Source organism: Blennius ocellaris (genome assembly GCF_963422515.1).
Source record: "Blennius ocellaris genome assembly, chromosome: 13".
Lineage (NCBI taxonomy): Eukaryota > Metazoa > Chordata > Actinopteri > Blenniiformes > Blenniidae > Blennius > Blennius ocellaris.
Genome location: NC_137662.1, coordinates 23,868,124 through 23,891,706, shown reverse-complemented (window position 1 = coordinate 23,891,706; position 23,583 = coordinate 23,868,124). Strand labels below are relative to the sequence as shown.

Genomic DNA, 23,583 nt, shown 5'->3' with positions numbered 1-23,583 from the left:
TTTTACAATCTCCATGTGGGGTCACATGGAAATTGACCTTTGACCCCCCCCCGGCCGCTAACCAGGGTGATGACATCACTGCATCATGTGACATATCAGAGGATAGGGAATTTAAAGCTGAACATGTCACCGTTGGTTTGACATCAAGTGGATTAAAACTGACCGTGTTATGGCAAAGATACCTTCTTTTTTTTATTTTTTATTTTAACCTTTTCTCGACCTTTGACTCGATCGCTCTCAAACAAGTCCTCGGATCAGGACAAATCATTCGGGTGAACAGTTTTTTTGTTTTGTTTTCGTGAAAAGTTGCTAAAATAATGGTCCCCCCCCCCCCCCGCCGTCCTTCCAGCTGCAGGCGGCTGTGGAGGCGGAGTTCCAGGAGAAGTTCCAGTGTTTGCCCGGCGAGATCGAAGACTTCCTGCAGGACAGGAGGACGGAGGTCAGGGGTCACAGCAAGTCCCGGTCGTCGACGCCGCACGAGGCGCTGTCGGAGGAGGACTGAGGAGGAGGAGGAGGAGGAGGAGGAGGAGCGAAGAAGATGGCGAGAAGTAAGAAGTGTCACTGGGTAACGGAGGACGGGAAGACTGTTAATCTGTTCATCTACTCGTTTAGCGGAGCGACGCCTCGACGGCTCATCTTCAGCATGCGACCTGTGGTTCTTCAGCTTTTATCACATAATCTTGTTTTCTGTCGGCTGAAACTCAACACGTTCTACTGCATGACAACTCTATCTATCTATCTATCTATCTATCTATCTATCTATCTATCTATCTATCTATCTATCTATCTATCTATCTATCTATCTATCTGCATTACAAGTACAGTATCCGAGTACCACTCCTGTATTTCCTGATATTGATCCTCGTTCCTTCTTCCTCCGTCGTCACGGCGACGCGCCACTTTCCCTCCGGAGGCGTCAAAACCCTTTACGAACGATCGCAGAGTGCCAAAATAAGTGTCGGGTATTTTTCACATCTATTGGTTTTGCGTCGCTGAAATGGAATAAAAAGAGATGGAAAGTTGTGAAACTGACCCCCAAATTTTTTTTTTTTTTAAATCAAGCGTATTATTTTTGCATATTTGGCTCCAAATAACAAACGACAACAAACAAACAAACCAAAAAAACAAACTTCATTGGGGGTACGACTGCAGCTCCAGTCAACAACATGAAACACAGTTTAAATCTCCAAAAAGTTGTAATATCTTGAAAAATTCTATCTTTTTTTTTTTCTTTGTCAGTCATTTCATAAAGTGAAACTGTTATTTAAAATATTTCATGCTTTTATTTCCAGTAATCTGGATGATTGTGGCGCCCGGGTCATGAAAACTGCAGTAATTCCTGCTAAAGGAGACCCAGCAAAGTATTGACCTCATGGAAATTAACATTTTTGATTCAGAATCACGATTTTTATGCTTAAAATTTTTTTGTTTTTTTTCCATTGTCTGTAAACCAGAATCATGAAAATTACAAGAAATAAAAGCTTGAAATGTTTCAATCTATATGTAATGATTCTATATAATATAAAAGTTTCACTATATGAAATGAAAACATGGTGAACTTCTTCATGATATTATAATTTTTCAAGATGTACCTGTAATGCTTGTACTTTTCATGATGAAGTGCTTGGAGGGTTTTTATTTTCTCATCTTGTTCCAAACACTGCTTACTAATAACTTCCTGTCTCCTTCATTTTCCCGGATCTTGTCACAATATATGAAAATGTATATTTTCTTGCTCCTTGTCTGAGTTAGAACAGAAGGTCCAGATACTTTTAAATATGAGAAAATATGAATATATGAACATTTAAGTATGAGAAAACGTCGCTGTGCTTTAAAATCTCTAAGAAATGAACGCCGGACTCTGTTTTAACTGAAAATGCATTTTTTTTTTTTGTTTTTTACGTTTCGCTGTCGTGAAAAACAAAAGTACAACCAAAGTTTTTATGTTTTCACTTTCGATCGTTGGCGTGTTGAACGACCGGGTTCAAATCATTTCCCCATTGACATTGAGGATTTTTGAAATTTCTTTATTTTCTTCAATATTTCTTTATCTATTTAATTAATGTGTTAATCTATGTATTTGTTTTTATTTATTTAGCATTTACTTAAAAAAAAAATGTATGTCTTTTTTAATTTATTTTTTGTTATTCTTTGTTTACTTATGCATTTGTTTTTTAAATTTCTTTATTTCTCTATTTTTAAAATGTATTTATCTTATTATTTATTTGTGTATTTATTTTTTAATTAATTAAATAATCTATTTATTTATGACTCCCAGGCCATCAGACGAGCCGGAGAAGAGGAAGTTGTTTCCTCTGGACGCCGACAGCAGCTTGTTAATAATGAAATATTAAAATATTAAGTGAGACTTAAAGACTTAAGAGCGAATACCTGCATGTGTTGTGATTCCTGAAAATAATGAATTTATATCTCCCGTTTGTTTTAGGAGACGTTTTTTTTCTCCATTTATTTGAGTCATTTATTAGATTTTCACTTCCGCGGTAATTAAAAACTGGATTTGCACTGACAAGAGTTTTTCCTGCGGCAGCAGGATCGTCCTCGGATCTCTCGACGTTCTCTTATTTTGAAAAGCCTCAAATTCGGCTGCTGCCTCTGCATGCTTTCTCCTCTTTCTTATATTCCCACTATTTAAGAAAGACATTTTTTTTAAACTGTTTATGAGTTCTATTAGTTGTACACCTGTAAAAAAAAAAACAATAATAATAATAATAATTGAATGGAGTTCGTGACTCTTTGTTCAGTTCTTTGTTTTCCATTTTCCTCCGGACTCCTTCACACACGTTGGACTTTGGACCGCAGCTTCGTTTGCAGGAGAACCTTTTTCTTTTTCTTTCTTTTTCTTTTGTTGTTGTTTTTCAAGCCACTGCTGGTTGAGTTGATGGACAGAAGTCAGATTTGGTTCCTCCTGCAGCTGCAGTGTGACCGAGGCCGTCGAAGGACTCCACTGGAAATGTGTGCGAGGCGGCCGGGGGTCTCTGGTCCAGGTTCTCTGATCCAGGTTCTCCGGTCAATGTTCTCCGGTCCAGGTTCTCTGGCCGGGGGTCTCTGGTCCAGGTTCTCTGATCCAGGTTCTCCGGTCAAGGATCTCTGGTCCAGGTTTTCTGGTCCAGGTTCTCTGGCCGGGGGTCTCTGGTCCAGGTTCTCTGGTCGAGGTTCTCTGCCCGGGGTTCTCTGGTCCAGGTTCTCTGGTCAAGGTTCTCCGGGTCGGGGGTCTCTGGTCGAGGTTCTCTGGTCAAGGGTCTCTTGGCCGTGGGTCTCTGGTCAAGGTTCTCCAGTTGGGGGTCTCTGGTCGAGGGTCTCTGGTCAAGGGTCTCTTGGCTGTGGGTCTCTGGTCAAGGTTCTCCGGTCGGGGGTCTCTGGTCGAGGTTCTCCGGCCGTGGGTCTCTGGTCAAGGTTCTCCGGTCAGGGGTCTCTGGTCGAGGTTCTCCGGTCGGGGGTCTCTGGTCGAGGTTCTCTGGTCAAGGGTCTCTTGGCCGTGGGTCTCTGGTCAAGGTTCTCCAGTTGGGGGTCTCTGGTCGAGGGTCTCTGGTCAAGGGTCTCTTGGCTGTGGGTCTCTGGTCAAGGTTCTCCGGCCGTGGGTCTCTGGTCAAGGTTCTCCGGTCAGGGGTCTCTGGTCGAGGTTCTCCGGTCGGGGGTCTCTGGTCGAGGTTCTCTGGTCAAGGGTCTCTTGGCCGTGGGTCTCTGGTCAAGGTTCTCCGGTCAGGGGTCTCTGGTCAAGGTTCTCCGGTCAGGGGTCTCTGGTCGAGGTTCTCCGGTCGGGGGTCTCTGGTCGAGGTTCTCTGGTCAAGGGTCTCTTGGCCGTGGGTCTCTGGTCAAGGTTCTCCAGTTGGGGGTCTCTGGTCGAGGGTCTCTGGTCAAGGGTCTCTTGGATGTGGGTCTCTGGTCAAGGTTCTCCGGTCGGGGGTCTCTGGTCGAGGTTCTCCGGCTGTGGGTCTCTGGTCAAGGTTCTCCGGTCAGGGGTCTCTGGTCGAGGTTCTCCGGTCGGGGGTCTCTGGTCGAGGTTCTCTGGTCAAGGGTCTCTTGGTCGAGGTTCTCCGGCTGGGGGTCTCTGGTCGAGGTTCTCTGGTCGAGGTTCTCCGGCGTCAGACCCTTTCAGTGGCGATCCTCAGCCAGGGTTCTTCTCCACAGTCCAGGTGTTTCCTGCTCTTGTTGGTCCTTTTAAGAGCAACTGAAAGAACCATTAAAATACTGGATCTGAAAAACCTCCGAGATTCTAACCGTTTTGTTCTGAGACGTTTTGGTTGTGAGACGACGGAGGAGGAAGAGGAGGAGGAGGAGGAGGAGGGGGGGCCAGAAGAAGAAGAGGAGGTGGAGATGGAGGAGGTGGGAGGAGGAACATGAAGACAAGTAGGAGATGGAAGAGAGGGAAGGAGAGGACGAGGAACTGGAGGAGGAGAAGGGGAAGGAGGAAGAAGAGGAGGGGGGAGGGAAGAGTGGGTGGAAGAAGAGGAGGAGGAGGAGGAGGGGGGGCCAGAAGAAGAAGAGGAGGTGGAGATGGAGGAGGTGGGAGGAGGAACATGAAGACAAGTAGGAGATGGAAGAGAGGGAAGGAGAGGACGAGGAAGTGGAGGAGGAGGAGGGGGGAGGGAAGAGTGGGTGGAAGAAGAGGAGGAGGAAGAGGTGGAGATGGAGGAGGAAGAAAGGGAGGAGTGGTAGATGGAGGAAGAGGAGGAAGAGGAGGACACATTGAAACAGATGGAGTATCAAGTGAGCCAGAGGCTTAACAAGTTTATTCATTGTTATTAATAATAAATAAAAATAATAATTTGAATTCCCATCCTGAGTGGTTTTGTGTCAAACTTTTTCAATATTGACTATAAACATTGTTTTATCATCCTTTTGCTTTGGAAATTAACTTTTTACTTCCGGTTTAGTTCAAATCTGATGAAACATTAATTCCTGTCATGATAAAAAATGATATTTTATTACTTCTTGAGGCGCTTCTACTCTCATGGTGAATCTGAAACGAACTTCTCTGGAAAGTTGAAAAGTGTATTTTATTCTGAAAGGTGCACGGTGGCTTCCAGCCAGTGAAATGTGACTCATTGTTTATCTGCTGCAGGTACAACAAGTAGATCTACTGACGTCATCTCATATTAAACAACTTCAGGTGACATTCTGGCACACTTCTTGTTTTGAGCAGGCGTCTTCCGCCCCCTGGTGGCCACAGAGGAATAATGCAGGCAAAGAGCAATTAAACTATAAAATAAACCAAAACATTCTGATTGAAGTGATTTCTTTATATTTCCGCTTCATAAACATGCGTTGGCTTCTTTTTTTACTTCAACATTTTAACCCAGTTGTCGTTGTTCTTCTCCCCTTTGCAGTACATTTTAATCCATTATTTCTTTTATAGCTTTTTTTATCACTGAATTAATTAATTAAATTGGGAGAAATGTAAAACGTACATCTGGCAACATAGAACAATAAATATCCTGATTGGAATTTGATGATGGAATTTAAAAATAAATCTTTATTGCAGACACAAGTCCAGAGAAAGCAAAAACATACAAGTTCATTAACAAATAAAGAAAAACAATTATGCAACTATTACACACATATCACACAAAAACCTAAAGTTCATTGTTTTGCACCATTAGACCAAGAGAAATTCTTCGTACGGCGTAAAAAGAGGAACTGAACTGACTTCATGGTCAATAATAAACAAACACTGATTAAAAAAACAAAGAATAAAAAAAAAACTCAGTTGATTCAAATCAATATTTAATTTCATTTATTTGAACCGTCTCACTGGTGATTCTGGGCTCAAGCTGGACTTCCTGAAAAAGATTTCCCAGAATCCTTCAGGACTTCATCTCGGTGAATTTTCTTGTGGTTCTGCAAACAAACACGTCCACTAAAACGTCTCCCGCATGTTTCACAAGAATACGGCTTCTCACCCGTGTGAATTTTCACGTGGCGCAGCAATGATTCATGTACGCTGAAACTTTTCCCGCATGTTTCGCAAGAATATGGTTTCTCACCTGTGTGAATTTTCACGTGGCGCAGCAATGAACCATGTACGCTGAAACGTCTCCCGCATGTTTCGCAAGAATATGGCTTCTCACCTGTGTGAATTCTTTTGTGGACCAACAAATGACTCTTTACACTAAAACCTCTCCCGCATGTTCCACAAGAATACGGCTTCTCACCTGTGTGAGTTCTTTTGTGGACCAACAAATCACTCTTTTGACGAAAACCGCTCCCGCATGTTTCACAAGAATACGGCTTCTCACCTGTGTGAATTCTTTTATGGACCAACAAAAGTCTCTTTTGACTAAAACCTCTCCCGCATGTTTCGCAAGAAAACGGCTTCTCACCTGTGTGAGTTCTTTTATGGACCAACAAAAAACTCTTTTGACTAAAACATGTCCCGCATGTTTCACAAGAATACGGTTTCTCACCTGTGTGAATTCTTTTGTGGACCAACAAAGTACTCTTCACAATGAAACCTCTCCCGCATGTTTCACAAGAATATGGCTTCTCACCTGTGTGAGTTCTTTTGTGGACTAACAAAGTTCTCTTTTGACTAAAACCTCTCCCACACGTTTCACAAGAATGCGGTTTCTCACCTGTGTGAATTATTTTGTGGACCAATAAATAAGTCTTTCGACTAAAACTTTTCCCACATGTTTCACAAGAATACGGTTTCTCACCTGTGTGAGTTCTTTTGTGGACCAACAACTGACTCTTTTCACTAAAATGTCTCCCGCATGTTTCACAAGAATGCGGTTTCTCACCTGTGTGAATTCTTTTGTGGACCAACAAAGGACTCCTTCCACTAAAACCTTTCCCACAGGTTTCACAAGAATACGGCTTCTCACCTGTGTGAATTCTTTTGTGGACCAACAAACGACGCTTTTCACTGAAACATCTCCCACAAGTTTCACAAGAATGCGGCTTCTCACCTGTGTGAATTCTTTTGTGGGTCAACAAATCACTCTTTCGACTAAAACTTTGCCCGCATGTTTCACAAGAAAACGACTTTTCACCTGTGTGAATTCTTTTGTGGACCAACAAATACCTCTTTTGACTAAAACTTTTCCCGCATGTTTCACAAGAATACGGCTTCTCACCTGTGTGAATTCTTTTGTGGACCAACAAAAGACGCTTTTGACTAAAACGTCTCCCACAGGTTTCACAAGAATACGGCTTCTCACCTGTGTGAGTTCTTTTGTGGACCAACAACTCATTCTTTTGACTAAAACATCTCCCACAGGTTTCACAAGAATACGGCTTCTCACCTGTGTGAATTTTCATATGGCGCAGCAATGAACCACGTTGACTGAAACTCTTCCCGCATGTCTCACAGGTTTTCGTCTTTTCAGTAACCGGCGCTCGGTTTTGATCTAATTTACGTTTCTTACGGACATTTTCACCAGATATTTCCTCACCAAGAAGCTCTTCACCTTCAGCCTGGTTCTCCGACTCAGGAACCTCGTCCACACGGGCACCAAGAACTATGCTGAATTCCTTCAGTTCCACATTTCTGATTGACACTGAGTCCAGATGTTTTGTCACCTGGTGGACTTCAGAGTCATGAGAGAGGAGCTGCTCAGAGTCCGGTTCTTCTTCTGGTTCACTCAGGGAACTTTGGTCCTCAATAGAAGGAACCCTAAAGGAACCACTTTCTGCCTTCAGTAGAAGCTGCTCTCCCTCCTGGCTGCTACCGGGTTCCTGATGCTCCTCAATCTGAGGAGGTTCTGGTTCTTCTGGGCCCTCTTTGACCTGTGGAGGTTCTGGTTCCTCTTTAATCCATAGAGGATCTGGTTCTTCTTTGACCTGTGGACATTCTGTTTCATCTTTTATCCGTGGAGTTTCTGGTTTCTCTCTAATCCGGGGAGTTTCTGGTTCTACTTTGACATGTGGAGTTTCTGGTTCTTCTGTTTCCTCTTTCACTTGGAGCGGTTCTGGTTCCTCTTTGACCTGTGGAGGTTCTGGTTCTTCTTTGACCTGTGGACGTTCTGTTTCATCTTTAATCCATGGAGTTTCTGGTTCTACTTTGACATGTGGAGTTTCTGGTTCTTCTGTTTCCTCTTTCACTTGGAGCGGTTCTGGTTCCTCTTTGACCTGTGGAGGTTCTGGCTCTTCTTTGACCTGTGGAGGTTCTGGTTCCTCTTTAATCCATGGAGGTTCTGGTTCTACTTTTACCTGAGGAGTTTCTGGTTCTTCTTTGACATGTGGAGTTTCTGGTTCTTCTGTTTCCTCTTTCACTTGGAGCAGTTCTGGTTCCTCTTTGACCTGTGGAGGTTCTGGCTCTTCTTTGACCTGTGGAGGTTCTGGTTCCTCTTTAATCCATGGAGGTTCTGGTTCTACTTTGACCTGAGGAGTTTCTGGTTCTTCTTTGACATGTGGAGTTTCTGGTTCTTCTGTCTCCTCTTTCAGTTGGAGCGGTTCTGGTTCCTCTTTGATCCATGGAGGTTCTGGCTTTTCTTTGACCTGTGGAGGTTCTGGTTCCTCTTTAATCCATGGAGGTTTTGGTTCTTCTGGTTCCTCTTCCTGGTTCCAGAGCTGCTCCTCCCTGGAGTCACGTTGCTGCTGGAGCTCTGGAGAGACAAACAAGTACCAGATGCAGTTAGTTACTTTACTTCTTCAGCTTTAAAAAAAAAAAAATCTGCGCCTGAAGCGGTGAAATTGAAAACGGTCCACATTCCACTGATCGTCTCTCATTTTCTCACAGTGTCCACTGTTCACCACGCTACCTGAGACGGAGACGTAATGAGACGTCCTGCGTTTGAATGAAATGTCTCCTTACAAAACCTCAATGTCCACATCTTGATTGGACCGTCCACGAGGGGCTGAACGTGTCCCTACAGTTTCCATACCTGTTCTGTGGAGCGTCATCTGAGGGTCCAGGATGTCGTCCATCGTCCTGCGCTGACGATCAATACGCTCCTCGATGGTTTGTTGAAACACGGTGAAGATTAATCCAGCGGAAGCAGTCAGTCTCTGGGTGGTCCAGTCTCTCACAGGGTCGAGGGAGTCGTCACGGTCTCCATCAGGAACCGTCTCCTCAACACCATCGTCCTCCTCTTTAATGCGTGGAGCTTCGTGCTCCTCCTGTTCCAGACCGGAGCTCGTCTTCTGGGGACCGACGTGTCGCTGTGGACTCTCTGGAGGGGAATGAGACAAAAATCTCTGATGTGATGATGGGAATGTTTTACAGTGAAAGACGGACGCTGCTCCTGTCTTGTACCGTCTAGTGTCAGAATCTAACAAGAGCCTCTCTTCACACCCTCATCCGAACCAAACCGGAACCACGGAATTGACCAGCTGGTCTCTCAACGCGATCAACCAAATGTTTACGACACGACGATCGGGCAAAGGAGAGCCCGCATGTCCCGACGGGACGTTTGCCGCCGGAGACACGCTCGTCTCCTGGGGGACCCGGAGGTCCTCGTGTTTGGCGATTCTTTCCATCGAGGACGTGGAAGACGCCTACATATTTGGATTCCCGACAGCAGGTATGCTGCCGATTGGAGCCGGCGGCTTTCTGATCTGTCGCCAAGTTGAGAAGACGTGAGCGGCTGCATTGGGAAGGCTGCCTGTCGTCACTGAGGGACTGTGCCGGGCTCTGAGCGCTCAGACTCATTGTGATAAACGAACTCAAGAGTACGCAGGACGCACATTTGGAAGTGCAGAGCTCGGCTGGAAGGCAACGATTTGGAGCAGCATGAAAGACCAGAGAGTCTTCAAGAAGAAACGAAACAGGGTGACCCTCAGGCATCAAGACGCCAAGGCTGGTTTGTCTTTCTATTTCTCCTTGATGTGCTTGTTAAACACGAAATAGCCCCCACCCCCCCCACCTTCCCCTGATAACACCTCCCCCCAACCTGGACCACTAGAAGTTTGCTCTGTTCAGGGCTCAAGGTCTTCTCACAACAAAAGACTGGACTGACTGCAGAGATAAGAAACAGCACCTTTCACCATCTTTCGTTGGTGCCCATCCCCCCCTCCTCCAGGACAGAGGCTGTTGGAGGAGATAGATTGTGAAAGGTTGTGCTCAAACACACCTCCCCCTGGCAAAGGGCTGTTAACCCCCCCACGACCCTCTCCTCTCCCCTTGCTGTCTCTTGCTTCTTACGCAGTTTCATGGTGACGCTTCTGATTGTGTCTTGAAGGGATGGAAAACAATGTGTTGAACTGAGCTGCGACGCTTCTCCAAGTTTGAGGAACAGAAATCGCCACACGAATTCCACAACAATTACCTGAAACACCTGCAGGAGACTCACTGCAGACAAGGACGGTGGAATTCTTATGCACCGAAGGATAAACGACGCCACATTTTAATAGATGAAAGAATTGAAGGTTGACTTCGTTTATCAATATACTTTAGTTACAAAAAAAACAAAAAAAACAAAACGCTGGACCATTCAGTGAAGATTTAAAACTGGTGCAGAGCTTTTGACGAATTGATAAGAATTCCCCCAAAATCTTAACCTTCTTTAAAAAAAAAAAAAAAGTTATAGTGACTTTGAGATGTTTTACGAAACAATTTGTGACTAAAACTAAGAGAGAGAGAGAGAGAGAGAGGGAGAGGGAGAGGGAGCAGACTGCCAAGCACACACACGCACACGCACACGCACACACACACACACACACACACACACACACACACACACACACACACACACACACACACACACACACACACACACACACACACACACACACACGTTAACCTCCGTTCATCCAGAACATTCCATGGTAGAAGGTATATCTCCCTCACTGAGCGCGACAATTAAGACATTCCTGCATAGTAACATAATAATTAGTGCTGTTAATCATTATTAAAAAAATAACTAATTAACTGCTCAATGCCTTGTTTTTCAACTGAAGACAAAAAATGTAAAGGATAATTATAAAGGATATTTATATAAAAAAATAGATTATTCCAGTTAAACGAAAAAGCTTGTAAAGGATATTTATAAAGGATATTTATAAAAAATAGATTGTTGCAGTTAAAAGACAGGTTCCTCACTGCAGCAGCTTCCAAAGAAGAGCAACGATCCTCCTCGAGCCACAGTCTCGTGCTCATCCGGACTTTTCCCCACTGACCTGCTGTGTGAGACTCCATTTGAAGTTTCCCACTGGATTCCAAGGACACGAGCTGACGGTCAACCTGCGCCTGGTGCCGGACGACGGTTCGTCTCGGGACTCGGGGACACAGCGGGAGTCCTTCCAGCTCCGAACAGCCGCCAGACGCTTCTTCCTCCTCCTCCTCCTCCTTCCAGGTGGAGTTCACTCTGGTCGGTTGTTCCACCTCACGGCTCCTCCAGCTCGAGACGCCCACCTGACCGGAGCGATGCTCGAATTTGAACGAATCGTTCAAAACCAGCGAGTCACTTGACTTGAACGGTGACTCGCGAGTCATCACGTCCATTGAGTCGTTCACTGAGTCGTTCTTGCTCCGGCCGTCCAGCTGCAGAGAGGAAAACATAAACGACACTGTTGTGCAGCTGCAAGTCGAACTGCAACTGTATAAATACGTCACATTACTCACTTCAGTCGCCCTGTGGGAAAAGAGGCTGTGACACTACTGCTAATAGCTGCTAGTAGCTGCTAACGCTAGCTGTTAAAGCAGCCACCGGCTCTTTAAGGTCACATTTAAGGATGAGAATGCTCGACTCACCTCGGTTCAGTGGTTCAGCTCGAATGCCCGAGTATTATTACATGAATAAATACACAATAAATAATGTTAAAATACGAGCATAGCGTGTATTGTGTTACATTTAATATTGTCCCCTATAATTGGTTCTGCCCTATGAACTTCACATTATATATTGATACTAGTGAAAAAGAAAATCAGAATATTGGAGGAAAAAATATAAACTATGTATATATTCATATATACTGTATATCTGCCTCTCTGGATGACGGGTTCAGTTTAATCTATTTATTTAATCAATTTCTCAACATCTCAGTTCATGTTGCAGTTCAACGATGACTCAAATGACCCGTGACTCCATTCAAGTCGTCGGGTTTCATGCAAATTCAATGAAAATTTTTTTAAAAATGAGACAATTAGTCAAGTAACCTTAAGCATAGACAACTTTAATAATGCTCAAGTAACAAAATGATCTCTAAAATTACATTTGACACATCAAAAACAGAAAGGAAACCGTCCTGCTGAAAGGTTTCTTGTGTAGAAGGAGGTAAAGCTTTGACTTGTAGAGAAACGTGTCGTCTGCCAACACTCTCATGAATTATTACATCCCTATGCTAGCAATAGCATGCAGTCATCTAGGATATTGAGTTCAAACTAAATCCAGTGCCGTCTTGAAACCCCCTCAGACAACATAAAGATTTACCATAAATAATTTATTATATTGAAATATCTCCATGCGAGTAAACAAAGGACAAATGGCGGCGGGTTTCTCAAACACGTCAAAACAGCGGGAGAACAAGGTGGGGGGGGGTCTACCGAGGTTCTAAGAAAATATATTCAAACGGATATACAGATTGAGACAAAAATATATAAATACAATTAGACCTATTTATATACATATGTACACCAGCAATATGTCACCCATGTGAATATCACAAATTATTTAGAAATCTCCTCTACAAGACGCCTCGTTTCACAACGTCTCGGTGGCGATAGCGTGGCAGGTCGACGCCGCGTCGGGAACTAAACCATCCGTAGCCCGAGTTTGTCCGTTTTGTAAAGTGCATGCGAAAGGTATTTTCTGACAAACTATAATAAAAAAAAAAAATACAAAAAATGCCCTGGCTCGTCCTCACCGCGACGATCTGCGGCCTTCCGGCGGTCGTGACACGTGGAGGCGACGCCGAGTGAAACCGATTGTGTCGCCGTGGCGTCTCGACGGAACGACTTTTATCATCTCCTCAAAAGTTTGGCTGCTCGTATCGGGGATCGGACACTCACAGCGACCGCGATAAACTTTTGAAGGTTCTAGTTTGGCCGGAAACGGCTCCATTACTGTTGTCAGGTTATTGAGGGGTACGTCCACACCACCGCAAATAAAACCCCAAAACCTCGTCACGATGAACTCGGCTCAACACCAGGCTTCAGGGCATGTAGTACACATGCCAGGCATTTAGGGGGCGCTGTGACTCACCAAACTCACCAAAAACTAATTTAGAAGTAGATCCCTGCTCATAAACATCTACATAATTCTAGTTCTATAGGTCTATGGAGCTTGTGGTCCCTGATTCTTGTGGTTATTTGATGACATCACGGACCGCGGTGGGTGGGTTGGACAGAACGAGCCGGGGTTTTAAAATGTACCCACTCTGGGACCCGTGTTCAAATTAACCCCCGTAACCTCAAACTAATTTAAATAATCGTTCAATTCTCATTTTTTTTTATAGCTTCAGTTGCTTTGAGCAAACGCTTTGAGGAATTTCAGGAGAAATTCTCCAGTTTGTGTTCATGTTGCTTTCAAGTCCTTTGAAGTGACAGTAACGCGACGTTGTCAAGAAAGTGAGGCTGAACCGACAAACAGGAAATGGTTTGTCCACCAAAAACAAGAGTGATCTGAATCTAGTAGTTTCACTAAGTTTGAATTTCGTAAGTTTCGCATGAAGTGTGATCAGATGGGAAAAGAGCTTCTGAAACCTCATCGAGATAGTTTGGTTCCAAGTTATCAGGGAGTTTTAAAGGTAGAACGGTTATGAGAGCTGCTTTACATTGAGTGAACTGACTAAAAATAAACATTTCAATTGTTCACTTACGTTTCAATCCAGTGCCAATTACAAACTAATTCTAGTATAGTATAATTATTCTCTTGCAAGTGCTTAAATTGACCAAAACCACACATTTTTCAACATGTCCACTTAAAAAAAGAAAAAGTCTAAATGAGCTTTGAAAGCCTGAAAGATTGTCTGTCCATTTCCCAGTATTATTCATATATATGACTTCTAAAAAGTCTAAAAAGAGTCTAAAAACAAACAGTCACTTTTATTTGTTACTTTTTTGCATTAACTGTTGCAAAAAGAAAAACAAATCCCAATGGTAAGGTAGAAAACACCATTTTTTTTAATGGTTAAACAATAAAAACTCCCCAAAAACATTGTGACATAGTCGATTATTTGCTCAACCTAATATTTCCAACACCAAATACGGTGACTTCCCTGATAAAAGGTGAACATCGGACTCACTGTTCGTACAAATTGCAGTAAAATTATGAAGCCGTGCAGGAAAAGCACACACGACGCAAACTGGAGATTTTTAAGTCGCAATGAATTTAGATTCATATTTTTCAACCCTGAGATCTAATTTAAAGTTTAACATCAATATTAAATTAGTCCATGTTTGCTTTACAAAACTCGGATTTCAAGCCCAGCGAGTATTTTTCTTCTTCTTCCGACTCAAAATTTTTTCGTTTTTTTTTCTGTACTGTGATTTAAACTTGTTTTTTTTTTTTTTACGTTCTCGGGTCTGATATGAGCTGATGAGGCCTTCCAGGGTGTGGAGAAGCAGCCGACAAGAGTCCGTGTGCCGCTCCACCTGTTTGTGCAGCCCTGTGAGAAAACCTCCGCCGGGCTTTGATCTCTTTGAGGTGGCGTCGTTTCACACGTGCCGGCTTTGGACGTTTATTGCAACAAAAAAAAACCCTGTTTTCCGGTCAAAAAGCTCGACGCCTGTGTCCGTCAAATAAATAAATAGAAAAGGAACATCAACGGTGTTGAAAACATTTGTACATTCCAAAAACAGGGTTTTATATTACAGATCAATAAATTAAGTAACCTTGAAAGAAGGTTTTCTATTTTAGTGACTCTTCTTTTTTAACGGTGAGGAGAAAAAGACACCAAATGAATAGAACTTCTGCCGTCATGCGGTACATGCTCTAAAAACAAACAAACCAAAAAAAAAAAAAAACCGAGTAGGAATCTTAAACGTACCACAATTTGGACAAACCCAGACGTCAGGCATTATAAAATACAGAGAAAAAGAAATAAAAGTGGGCAATTCATTTGGCCTGTAACGGGTGAAAAACACAAAAAAAAGCAGCGAATCTGTTCCGTCGTCCCACCAGAAGAGGACAGAAAGAAAAAAAACAAACAAATAACAAAAAAAACATTTGTCTCACGACAAACCCGCTGCTTCATCTTACAAGGACGCTCTCCTCATAATCAGCACGACTCACGATCCCAAAGCTCATCAGTGCAACTTGATCCAAAGCAAGAAGAAGAAAAAACAACAACAACAACAACAACAAAAAAACACCTTCAGAGGAAAATTGTTGTGCTTGTTTTTTTTTTGTTTTTTTTTCTGTCCATGACTTTTTCCTCCCCTAAAGGTTGTCGGCAGTTCCCGGCTCTGGCGGAGGAGAAATGTGCGTATAATCTTAATAAATAATAAATAGTACATCTTGTTGAAGGGGGGGGGAGGGGGGGGGTATTTACAGAGGAGGGATATTTACAATAACAACAACAACAAAAAACCTCTTCATAAAGCTGTTGAAAGTAAAACATAAGCTGTGAGTACAGTTAGAAAAAGGTGAGGATGATATAGATTAATGCCCCTGGTTCCATGAACGGATCAACAAACAGGTTAGAAAATGTGCTTCGGTCTGCATCACGACAATAGAGACGTGTGGGGCACAGTGAGGGGACAAACAAACAAACAAACAAAAAAAAAAAAAAGACACAAAATGAATAGAGTCTATTTAGGACTCGTCTCGAAAATCCCCGGCTCTGATAAAATAAGTCGGAATCCTAAACGTGCCGCAATTTGGACAAACTTTGACGTCAAAATGCAAAGATAAGAAATCGTGTTTTTTTTTTTTTGTAAATGACATGAAAGCTGAGGACGGTGTAGTGAGCGGGTACGGCCACTAGTGGGTGCTGTTGGTGTGTTTCCAGAGAGAACGGACCGGTGAGTCACGACACTCAATTTCTATGTTATCGTCCATCTGCTGAGCACGTTCACCACCACGACGCACGCTAGCGGCGTTTCTGCCGTTTCCATGGAGACGGAGACGGGGAAAAGTGTGAGGAACGTTGACGTTTTCACTTTGTAAAAAGCCTTTAAACGGAGAAGCCGATTTCCAACAGAAGGAATAACATGTTGTTTTCCCTCGTCCTGCAACAATACCTGGGAGGAGTCATTTGTTTGCATCTGTTAATGTGCTTTTAATTATTGACATTTAAAATCCTGTCATTTTGATTTAGATTTTTTTTTTTTCTCCATAAAATGTAAAAAGTCTGCCACTTTTGCCCCACCAAAGATTATCTGACCTTTTTTCAAAAATCAGTAATAAGGATCGTCTTGTTTCTGTGTTTTTGCATCGATAAGAAGGGAATAAACAAAAAACAAAAAAAGAATCACGCTTGTAAAAAGGCACGTGCCCCCGACCCACAGTCTGTCGTAAAGTAAAATCCTGCTTAGCGACCAATTGAACCAGAAAACTGGGATTACTCTTGAGTATTCACAGACTGTTTCTCGCCACTGGGTGGCGACATTTCACCGCGAAAAAAACCGTTCCTCCTCAGCAGACTTCAATCTGGAGGCCATGGAAATAATCTCATTTGATCTGCGTAACCGGATCTCATTCTCCAGCGAACACGGATGAAAAAAAAAACTCTGCCTAAACACTTCAACAAGTCTGCTGTTCTACAGCACAAAGAACTACACCCCCCCCCCCGCCCCCCTCCTCCACCCCTCCTTTATATCATTGCTTTAATAATTATTACTCTCAACTAGTAGATCTGAAAGACCCAACCTTCCTGTGAGGGAAGTTAGCAGCTAGGAAACGTTACACGGAAACACTGGGAGGGTTTAAAACACCGTGTGTGTGTGTGTGTGTGTGTGTGTGTGTGTGTGTGTGTGTGTGTGTGTGGTCGTCTCATCAGTCCCGGCAGGTGGGCAGGTTGACGAAGGTGAAGATGTTGTACTCGATGAGGCAGGAGAAGCACAGGAAGACGGAGTAGAGCAGGAGACACGTGAAACCCAGACGTTTGTCCAGCGTCCACTTGTTGAGATGAACTCCCAGAACCTGGACACACGAGACACGGTGGGCTTAAAGAGAAAAACCCCAAAACCCCCATAAAATAACCAATAAACTATTAATACAGCATTTGAACCGTCGATTGAGAGGCCAACACATCTTTTTTTTTTCTTCTCTCGTTTGAAAATCACTTTATATAGACAACATGAAGCGTGTTGAATGTTTAAAATGCAGCGACAACCTTTATTGAATTCCTAGAATTTACACCTGAATTCAATTCAAGACAATTAACCTAAAAGTGAATTCCCTTTCGCCTCCAACACCGCCCACATGGAAAGAACCTATACGAGGATATAGGCGCATATATGAAACCTACAAGCAGTTTATATGCACATATATGTGTATATATGCGACATATAGACAAAATTGAGGTGCATATATGTGAATATACAGGCCATATAGGTCTCCTGTACTGCTTCTTTATTTCCACATATATATAGCCCATATCTCACATACATTATCAAGGCAATAACTAAGAACCAACTAAAAAACTATTATGCAAGAAGAACATATAGGTGCATATATGCACACATATATACGTGCATATATGTACCTATATAGGTGCCTGTATGCACTTATATGTGTACATATATGTGCATTTATGTACATATAATATAGGAAAATGGCCGGTTCAACACGAGGCTTCAGGGCATGTAGTACACATGCCAGGCCTCTAGGGGCGCTGTGACTCACCAAACACACCAAATTTAGAAGTAGATTCCTGCTCATAAACCTCTATATAATTCTACTCCTATAGGTCTATGGCCCTGCTCCTCCTGCTGTTAGCGTCATGGAGCTTCTGCAGCGCAGTGACTCACCAAACACACCAAAAACGCAGAAGAAGACAGAGCACATAGAATTTTAGAAGTCGATTCTTGCTCATAAACCTCGATATAATTCTACTTTTATAGGTCTATGGCTTCAATTTGACCCCCCCCCCCCCCACCCCAGGGTTCACACACTCACCGTTATGAACACAGACGCCAGCAGGAGCCCCACGGAGAAGATGAGACCTTTGCTGTTCAGTTTGATCTGCGGGAGGAAAAGTGTTGGACAAAAGGTTTTGACAAAATCCGCGAGGGAAGGAAAAACTCGCCGTTCCTCTCAGATCAAAGCGTTTCTGCCTGCGGCCGTCGCTTCAACCACCAGATGTCACCACTCCTCTGGAGGAAATTCGTCGTCACATGGACACAAACACACATTCCCAGCATTCAGATTTGGCGGAACGTGCCCTGGTTTGTTGACATTTCACTACATTTAAGACAATTCTCGTGGCTTTGAACTCTTTCTGTGAGAACGTCTGGGTCTTGATCTGCCGCTACGCCGTCTTTGATTCCCCCAGAAACCCCGTGCGACAGATTGAAACTACAAAAATCCGGTGCGTTTTTGTAAACCTATCGACTTTGGGTGGATTTGATTCGGACACCTGGGGGTTTGAAATGAATTCTAGTGTGCAGAAGTGATAGCTAATATAGGAAATGTGCTCTGAAGATATTATTCTGGTTGAGCAACTCTCGGTCATTTCCATTCATTTCAGCGGTTTTATCCACGGCACATGGCCTTGCGTGACACAAACCCCCTGCACGAGTCGATGCGTCCTCACTCTTGACTGTAACAGGATGTGATATGTTTGACATTAAGGAGGTGAGGCACCATTGAGGAGGCGCGGCGCGCCACTTACATCAGAGCCATAGTTGATGGCCAGGGTCTTCAGGGCCCAGGGGAGGCCGAGCCCCACCAGGATGTCAAACACGTTGCTGCCGATGGAGTTGGACACCGCCATGTCTCCCATTCCTGAACGCAAGGTGACGGGACAAAGGACGTAAGAAAGAGCTATAATATCTTTTTTTTTTTTTTTTAAGTGAAACAGTTGGAAAGGCACCTTCTGGACATCAAGGCATTTAATGTGAATACAGGGTGGTTCGTGGAGAAGGAATTTAATAAGTACTCATATCGGTACGTGATACTAGCAAGTAGCTAAGTCTTTGTACTCGTCCTCTAAACAAAGCGTCTCTCGTAACGTCATTGAGTAAAAAGGCTTTCCTGGAGCCTTCCCAGAGTCTTCCCTGACTCTGAACATTTTTACTGTAAATTCTACCGTGTAGACTTTTTGTGGCCAGTCATCTAAAGTCTATACGGAAGTTTTTCTGTGGTACTGCTGCAGCTTCCTGCTGTCATACAGTGACATCTAGTGGTCCACGATGGTATATTTTAGTATACGAGTTGGCTTTCTTCGAATTGGCTGCATGACGAGCCAAATAATACGGTACTTTCAAAAGTTGCAGGGACATCAAAGGCCCGTCGTTAAAGAACTACCAAAAGCCATAAAGAGACGGCGTCCGCCGAGCAGAGGACGGATGGTTCCTCCCTCAACAGTGCAGAGCATCACCGAAAAAGACGGAGCGGTTTAAATATTTGATGACGGGTGCAAGAATAACCGCAGATGAAAGGACGGAGGACGGAACCCCGTCGGACTGCTTCCCCTCTCCTCTTTTATCGCCTCGCGACGAGGACGTGATCTTTCCCCCCCCCCACCCCCACCCACCTGTAACCCCTGTGACCTCGCCGTCTCGCCATCGCTTTGATAAGCACATTCACTTTGGTCCTGCCCGTTTTCATGTGCATGAGCCCGGTAAACCCCCCCACCCCACCCCCCGCCCCCCCCTGCGTTACCTTGGCGAGCCACGATGAGGCTAGCCATGCAGTCGGGGACGCTGGTGCCCGCCGCCAGGAAGGTGATGCCCATGATGACGTCCGGGATGCCCAGCGTGAAGCCGATCACCGTGACCTGATGGGACGACACACGAGAAGGGGGGGTTAAAAAAACGGAAATCTTAAAAACTGCACTGCCCTCTACTGGACGTATGGATTAACTACCGCACCGACACTGTTTGAACTGTATGTACAAATTGAGGTTCCGTTACGGGAGCGTACTCACCATCCACACCATGATGTAGGAGAAGCCGGCAATCCACAGCGTGGAGGCCACGAAGGACAACATGAAGTAGTTCTCCCAGCGAGGGGAGGAGCAGTTGGGGACGGTGAAGTACAGCAGGAGACACAGAGGCCAGGCGATCAGCCACTTCAGCTTACTGAACGCCCCTCCTGCACACACACACATCCAATCCACTTTATTTATACGGCACATTTTAACCCTTGGATGCACACGTGGGGTCAAAAAATGACCCCCCCCCCCAATTCAAAATCAATGCGTTTTGGCAATATACTGGGTTGTTATTCTTCAAAATCTTTAAAACAAAGACTTGCAATATTTTCATATTCTAGGTATTCCTCAGAAAACATGTTTGTGACATGAGACCGTTTGTATTTTTTTTTTTTTTTTCATTAATTTTAAGAAATTGCAGTTTTCGCATCGCGACCTCACTCTTCCACAAGCAGTGCCCGCGGAATCTTCTATGGAACTTTAATTCTCAGCAACTCTGACTGTCTCACTTACACATCTGATATCATCTCACACATCTGATGCAACCTTGGACTGTCAATACTGTCCCACTTAAACATGTGATGTCAGCAGTCTCACCACCCTGGAGGTCACTTTTACCCAGTAACGCACGTATGAGTGGGACAGTATTGACAGTCAAAGTTGCATTAGACGTGTAAGTGGGACTGTCAGAGTTACTAAGAATTAAAGTTTCATAGAAGATTCCAATCGGAACTGCTTGGGGTCATTTTTGACCCCACGTGTGCATCTCAGTGCTGCACATGAGACTGCACATAAAAACAATCAAACTAAAACAATGCAAATTAGCTCCAACACTAAATAAGTATAAAACCATAAAATTTAAAATTAAAACAGATTAAAAACTACAAACACATAAAAAAAAAAAAAACTACAAATAAGAATAAAACAATTTAAAAGGATAAATAGAAATATAAAAACGCTTAAAAAGCAATCAAATAAATAAGGACAATAAAATAAATAAAAGACACAGGGGGACCACACGACTCACGCGGCGTTAAAAGCCTGAGAATAAAAGTGGGTTTCAAGACGCGATTTAAAACAGTCCACAGTGGGGGGGCTGTTCGGACGTGGGGGGGGGGGGGGGGGGGGGGGGGGACAACAGAGAACGCTCTGTCCCCTCTGGTTTTACGCTGAAGTCTTCGGAACCACGAGCCGGAGCCGGCCCTCAGACCTCAGACCACAAGCAGCGGTTTGGATTAAAAAAAAATGGGTAACATGGGCGACGACGCCCCGGATGTCTTGCAGGTACCTGGACACTGGAAGGGCACGAAGGGTCCCTCGTCTTCCTCCTCTTCCTCCTCTTCGTCGTTCTCGTTGTTCTCGTTGTCCTCGTTCTCCGTCTCGTTGCCCGCCTCGCGGTCGTCGCGGTGGACCTTGGCGGGCCGGTCGGCCCGGGACAGGCCGTTCTCCACGCTCTGCCGGCTCGCCGCTCTGGCCGGCGCCTCGGAGTCGCCGTTGGTCAGAGTCCGCGTGTTGATGAGACGCTGCCTCTGCACGGACGTACGACACACACAAAGACAAAGCCTGCGGTGAGACGTCATATCATGGCCATCACCTGTTGCCGGGTAAACAAATCAGCCTGAGGCCTTCACGTTCAGTTCTGCAGTGTAAAACTAGTGTCGGTCACGCTGCTGCTTCAACCAACCAGGTTTTGATATTCGTGACTCAGGGTCTTCAAGAAGGCCTAGCATGACGTCAGCATTTTCATGCCCTCTGATTGGCTCGCCAGAGAGTTCACACTCCAGCGCTAGCTAGCTGCATCTCTAGCGAGGTACACGAACAAAAATATAGTTTTATTTAATAGCGGTTTTGTCAACCTACAATGACTAAAGGAGAAGATAAAGACATTTGGTTGCAGATTTATTGTCATTTTTGAAGATGGACTTTTCCCAAGAGGTCATTGAACGCACCGCAGCACGAAGAGCGCAAGGTGCAATTTACCTGCGCTGACTTCAAACTCCATGGTAGGGAGACAAGTGAGGATGAGTGATGTCATCGGTTTGGAGGGTTTTACTCCCGAGCGGCGCTACATGCTACATGCTACATGCTACAGCCTGCTTGCTGAAGAGTTTCGGTGTTTCCACACCAGTGAGCTAACATGCTAAGCTAAAAACAGAACTTGTAGGCACTGCGTAGTGGGACGGGAAGGTAAACAGGAAGTGACGTTCAGCGCGCGTTCTATCGCCGTCGTTTCACGGTCGCTTCGCATTTGATCACGTTCCCGCCGCGTCACGGTTCTCACGGCAAAGCGACGGCGTACGGTCGCCGTTTCATCACGTTCAATCGCGGCTTGTCCCGGCGCGTGACGGTTCGTGGAACCCGACGCGTCGCGTTCTACCCCGGTCTGCCGCGGCGCCACCGTCTGGGAGGAAGCCGGGAGTTTTATTTGGGTCTGAGCAATCAACGACAGAACAGCTTCTACAACCTCTGCTAGCGAAAAAGAAATCAAGAGGTTTGAGGCGAGAGTCTCAGGATACAAGGAGTACCTTCACTTTCTGGTGGCCCTGTGGGGCAGAAACCTGCTTCAAACATTCATTTCATCCCTACAGAGCCTCGACACAACGCGAAAAACCTTCCAGACCTTCCTCAGAATTCCCCCAAATCCCCCGGCGCACTACGTTCCGGGCAAACGGGGGAAGATAGTGTGAACCTTCCCCCTCACCACGGCTCGACACGAGTCTGACTGACACACCCGTTAGCGGCGAGCTGGAGCGAGTCCAACATCGTTGGGGGTTGCAGGTCGCGTCGACACGGAGGTCGCGTGAAGGTGGTTGGCGGCGACGCACACAGCCGTCACACATCGTCTGCATGTGGAGCGCGGATCAGGCTCCGTGGCAGGGGCGTCAAACTCGTTCCCACCGAGCGCCGAGTCAGCAGAACGGCTCAAAGGGCCACATGCAACTGTAAGGCTGAATAAACGTAACTAAAAGTGACCAAGTGGAATGTAAAATCAATGTAACTACTCCTCAATTTTAAATATGACTTCATCACTTATTAATATTACATGTGCATTTTCTTCAATTGAATTCTATTTGATGATGGTTTGATCCACAAGAAGCTTTTTAGCGTCGTACGTTGAAATTGAGTTTTCTTCTAAACTCGTACCCGCTCACTGTCTCACTGAACATTTTCTGGATCTTACCTGGTGATCATTTATCGTTTGCTTTGTACAAACCTTGAATGGATTTGAACTCCTACCAGATCCATGAATTTGAGCGTTTTTGACCGTAGAAACAGACAATTCTTGTAAAACACTGATTTTTTATTTTATTTTTTTGTAATGAACTTGCATACGTGTTTCCCCAGAACTCCACACAGGAAGTTCAATGATTCAACACCAGTGAATCATAAAGAATGAACAAGTGATTTATGGTGGCTGCGATAGCTTCTGCATATATTCCAATACTTAATTATATAATACTCGGTTGCACTAAAACAAAGACATCGCGTTAGTGTTGTAGTTATTAATAGGTCATAATTCTAATATTTACTGGTGAAGTGAAACGAGACACCTGGAGACAACAGCAAATCCTAATTAAGTAAGGGAGAAGTCTATCTCATTACTCTCATTACTCTCATTAGTCAATGTTTGAATCTATTAAG

At 44.4% G+C, this 23,583-nt stretch overlaps 2 protein-coding genes across 2 annotated transcripts in view; one reads left to right on the top strand and one right to left on the bottom strand.

Moving 5' to 3' along the window:
- LOC308138686 (1-phosphatidylinositol 4,5-bisphosphate phosphodiesterase beta-1-like) overlaps nucleotides 1–502 on the top strand; it is a gene marked incomplete at both ends in the record, with an annotated part of 35,105 nt that extends 34,603 nt beyond the window's left edge. Inside the window, 1 exon segment of the mRNA XM_080507901.1 lies at nucleotides 350–502. Within this exon segment, the coding sequence (XP_080364027.1) occupies nucleotides 350–502 (153 nt within the window).
- A 16,336-nt stretch (nucleotides 503–16,838) lies between these two features.
- slc24a3 (solute carrier family 24 member 3) overlaps nucleotides 16,839–23,583 on the bottom strand; it is a gene marked incomplete at its 3' end in the record, with an annotated part of 49,586 nt that continues 42,841 nt past the window's right edge. The window contains exons 12-17 of the mRNA XM_080507776.1: nucleotides 21,230–21,470; nucleotides 19,936–20,102; nucleotides 19,671–19,785; nucleotides 18,679–18,791; nucleotides 17,964–18,029; nucleotides 16,839–16,985 (exon numbers count right to left, since the gene is read on the bottom strand). Of these exons, the coding sequence (XP_080363902.1) occupies nucleotides 16,839–16,985; nucleotides 17,964–18,029; nucleotides 18,679–18,791; nucleotides 19,671–19,785; nucleotides 19,936–20,102; nucleotides 21,230–21,470 (849 nt within the window). The remainder of the gene's footprint in view (nucleotides 16,986–17,963; nucleotides 18,030–18,678; nucleotides 18,792–19,670; nucleotides 19,786–19,935; nucleotides 20,103–21,229; nucleotides 21,471–23,583) is intronic.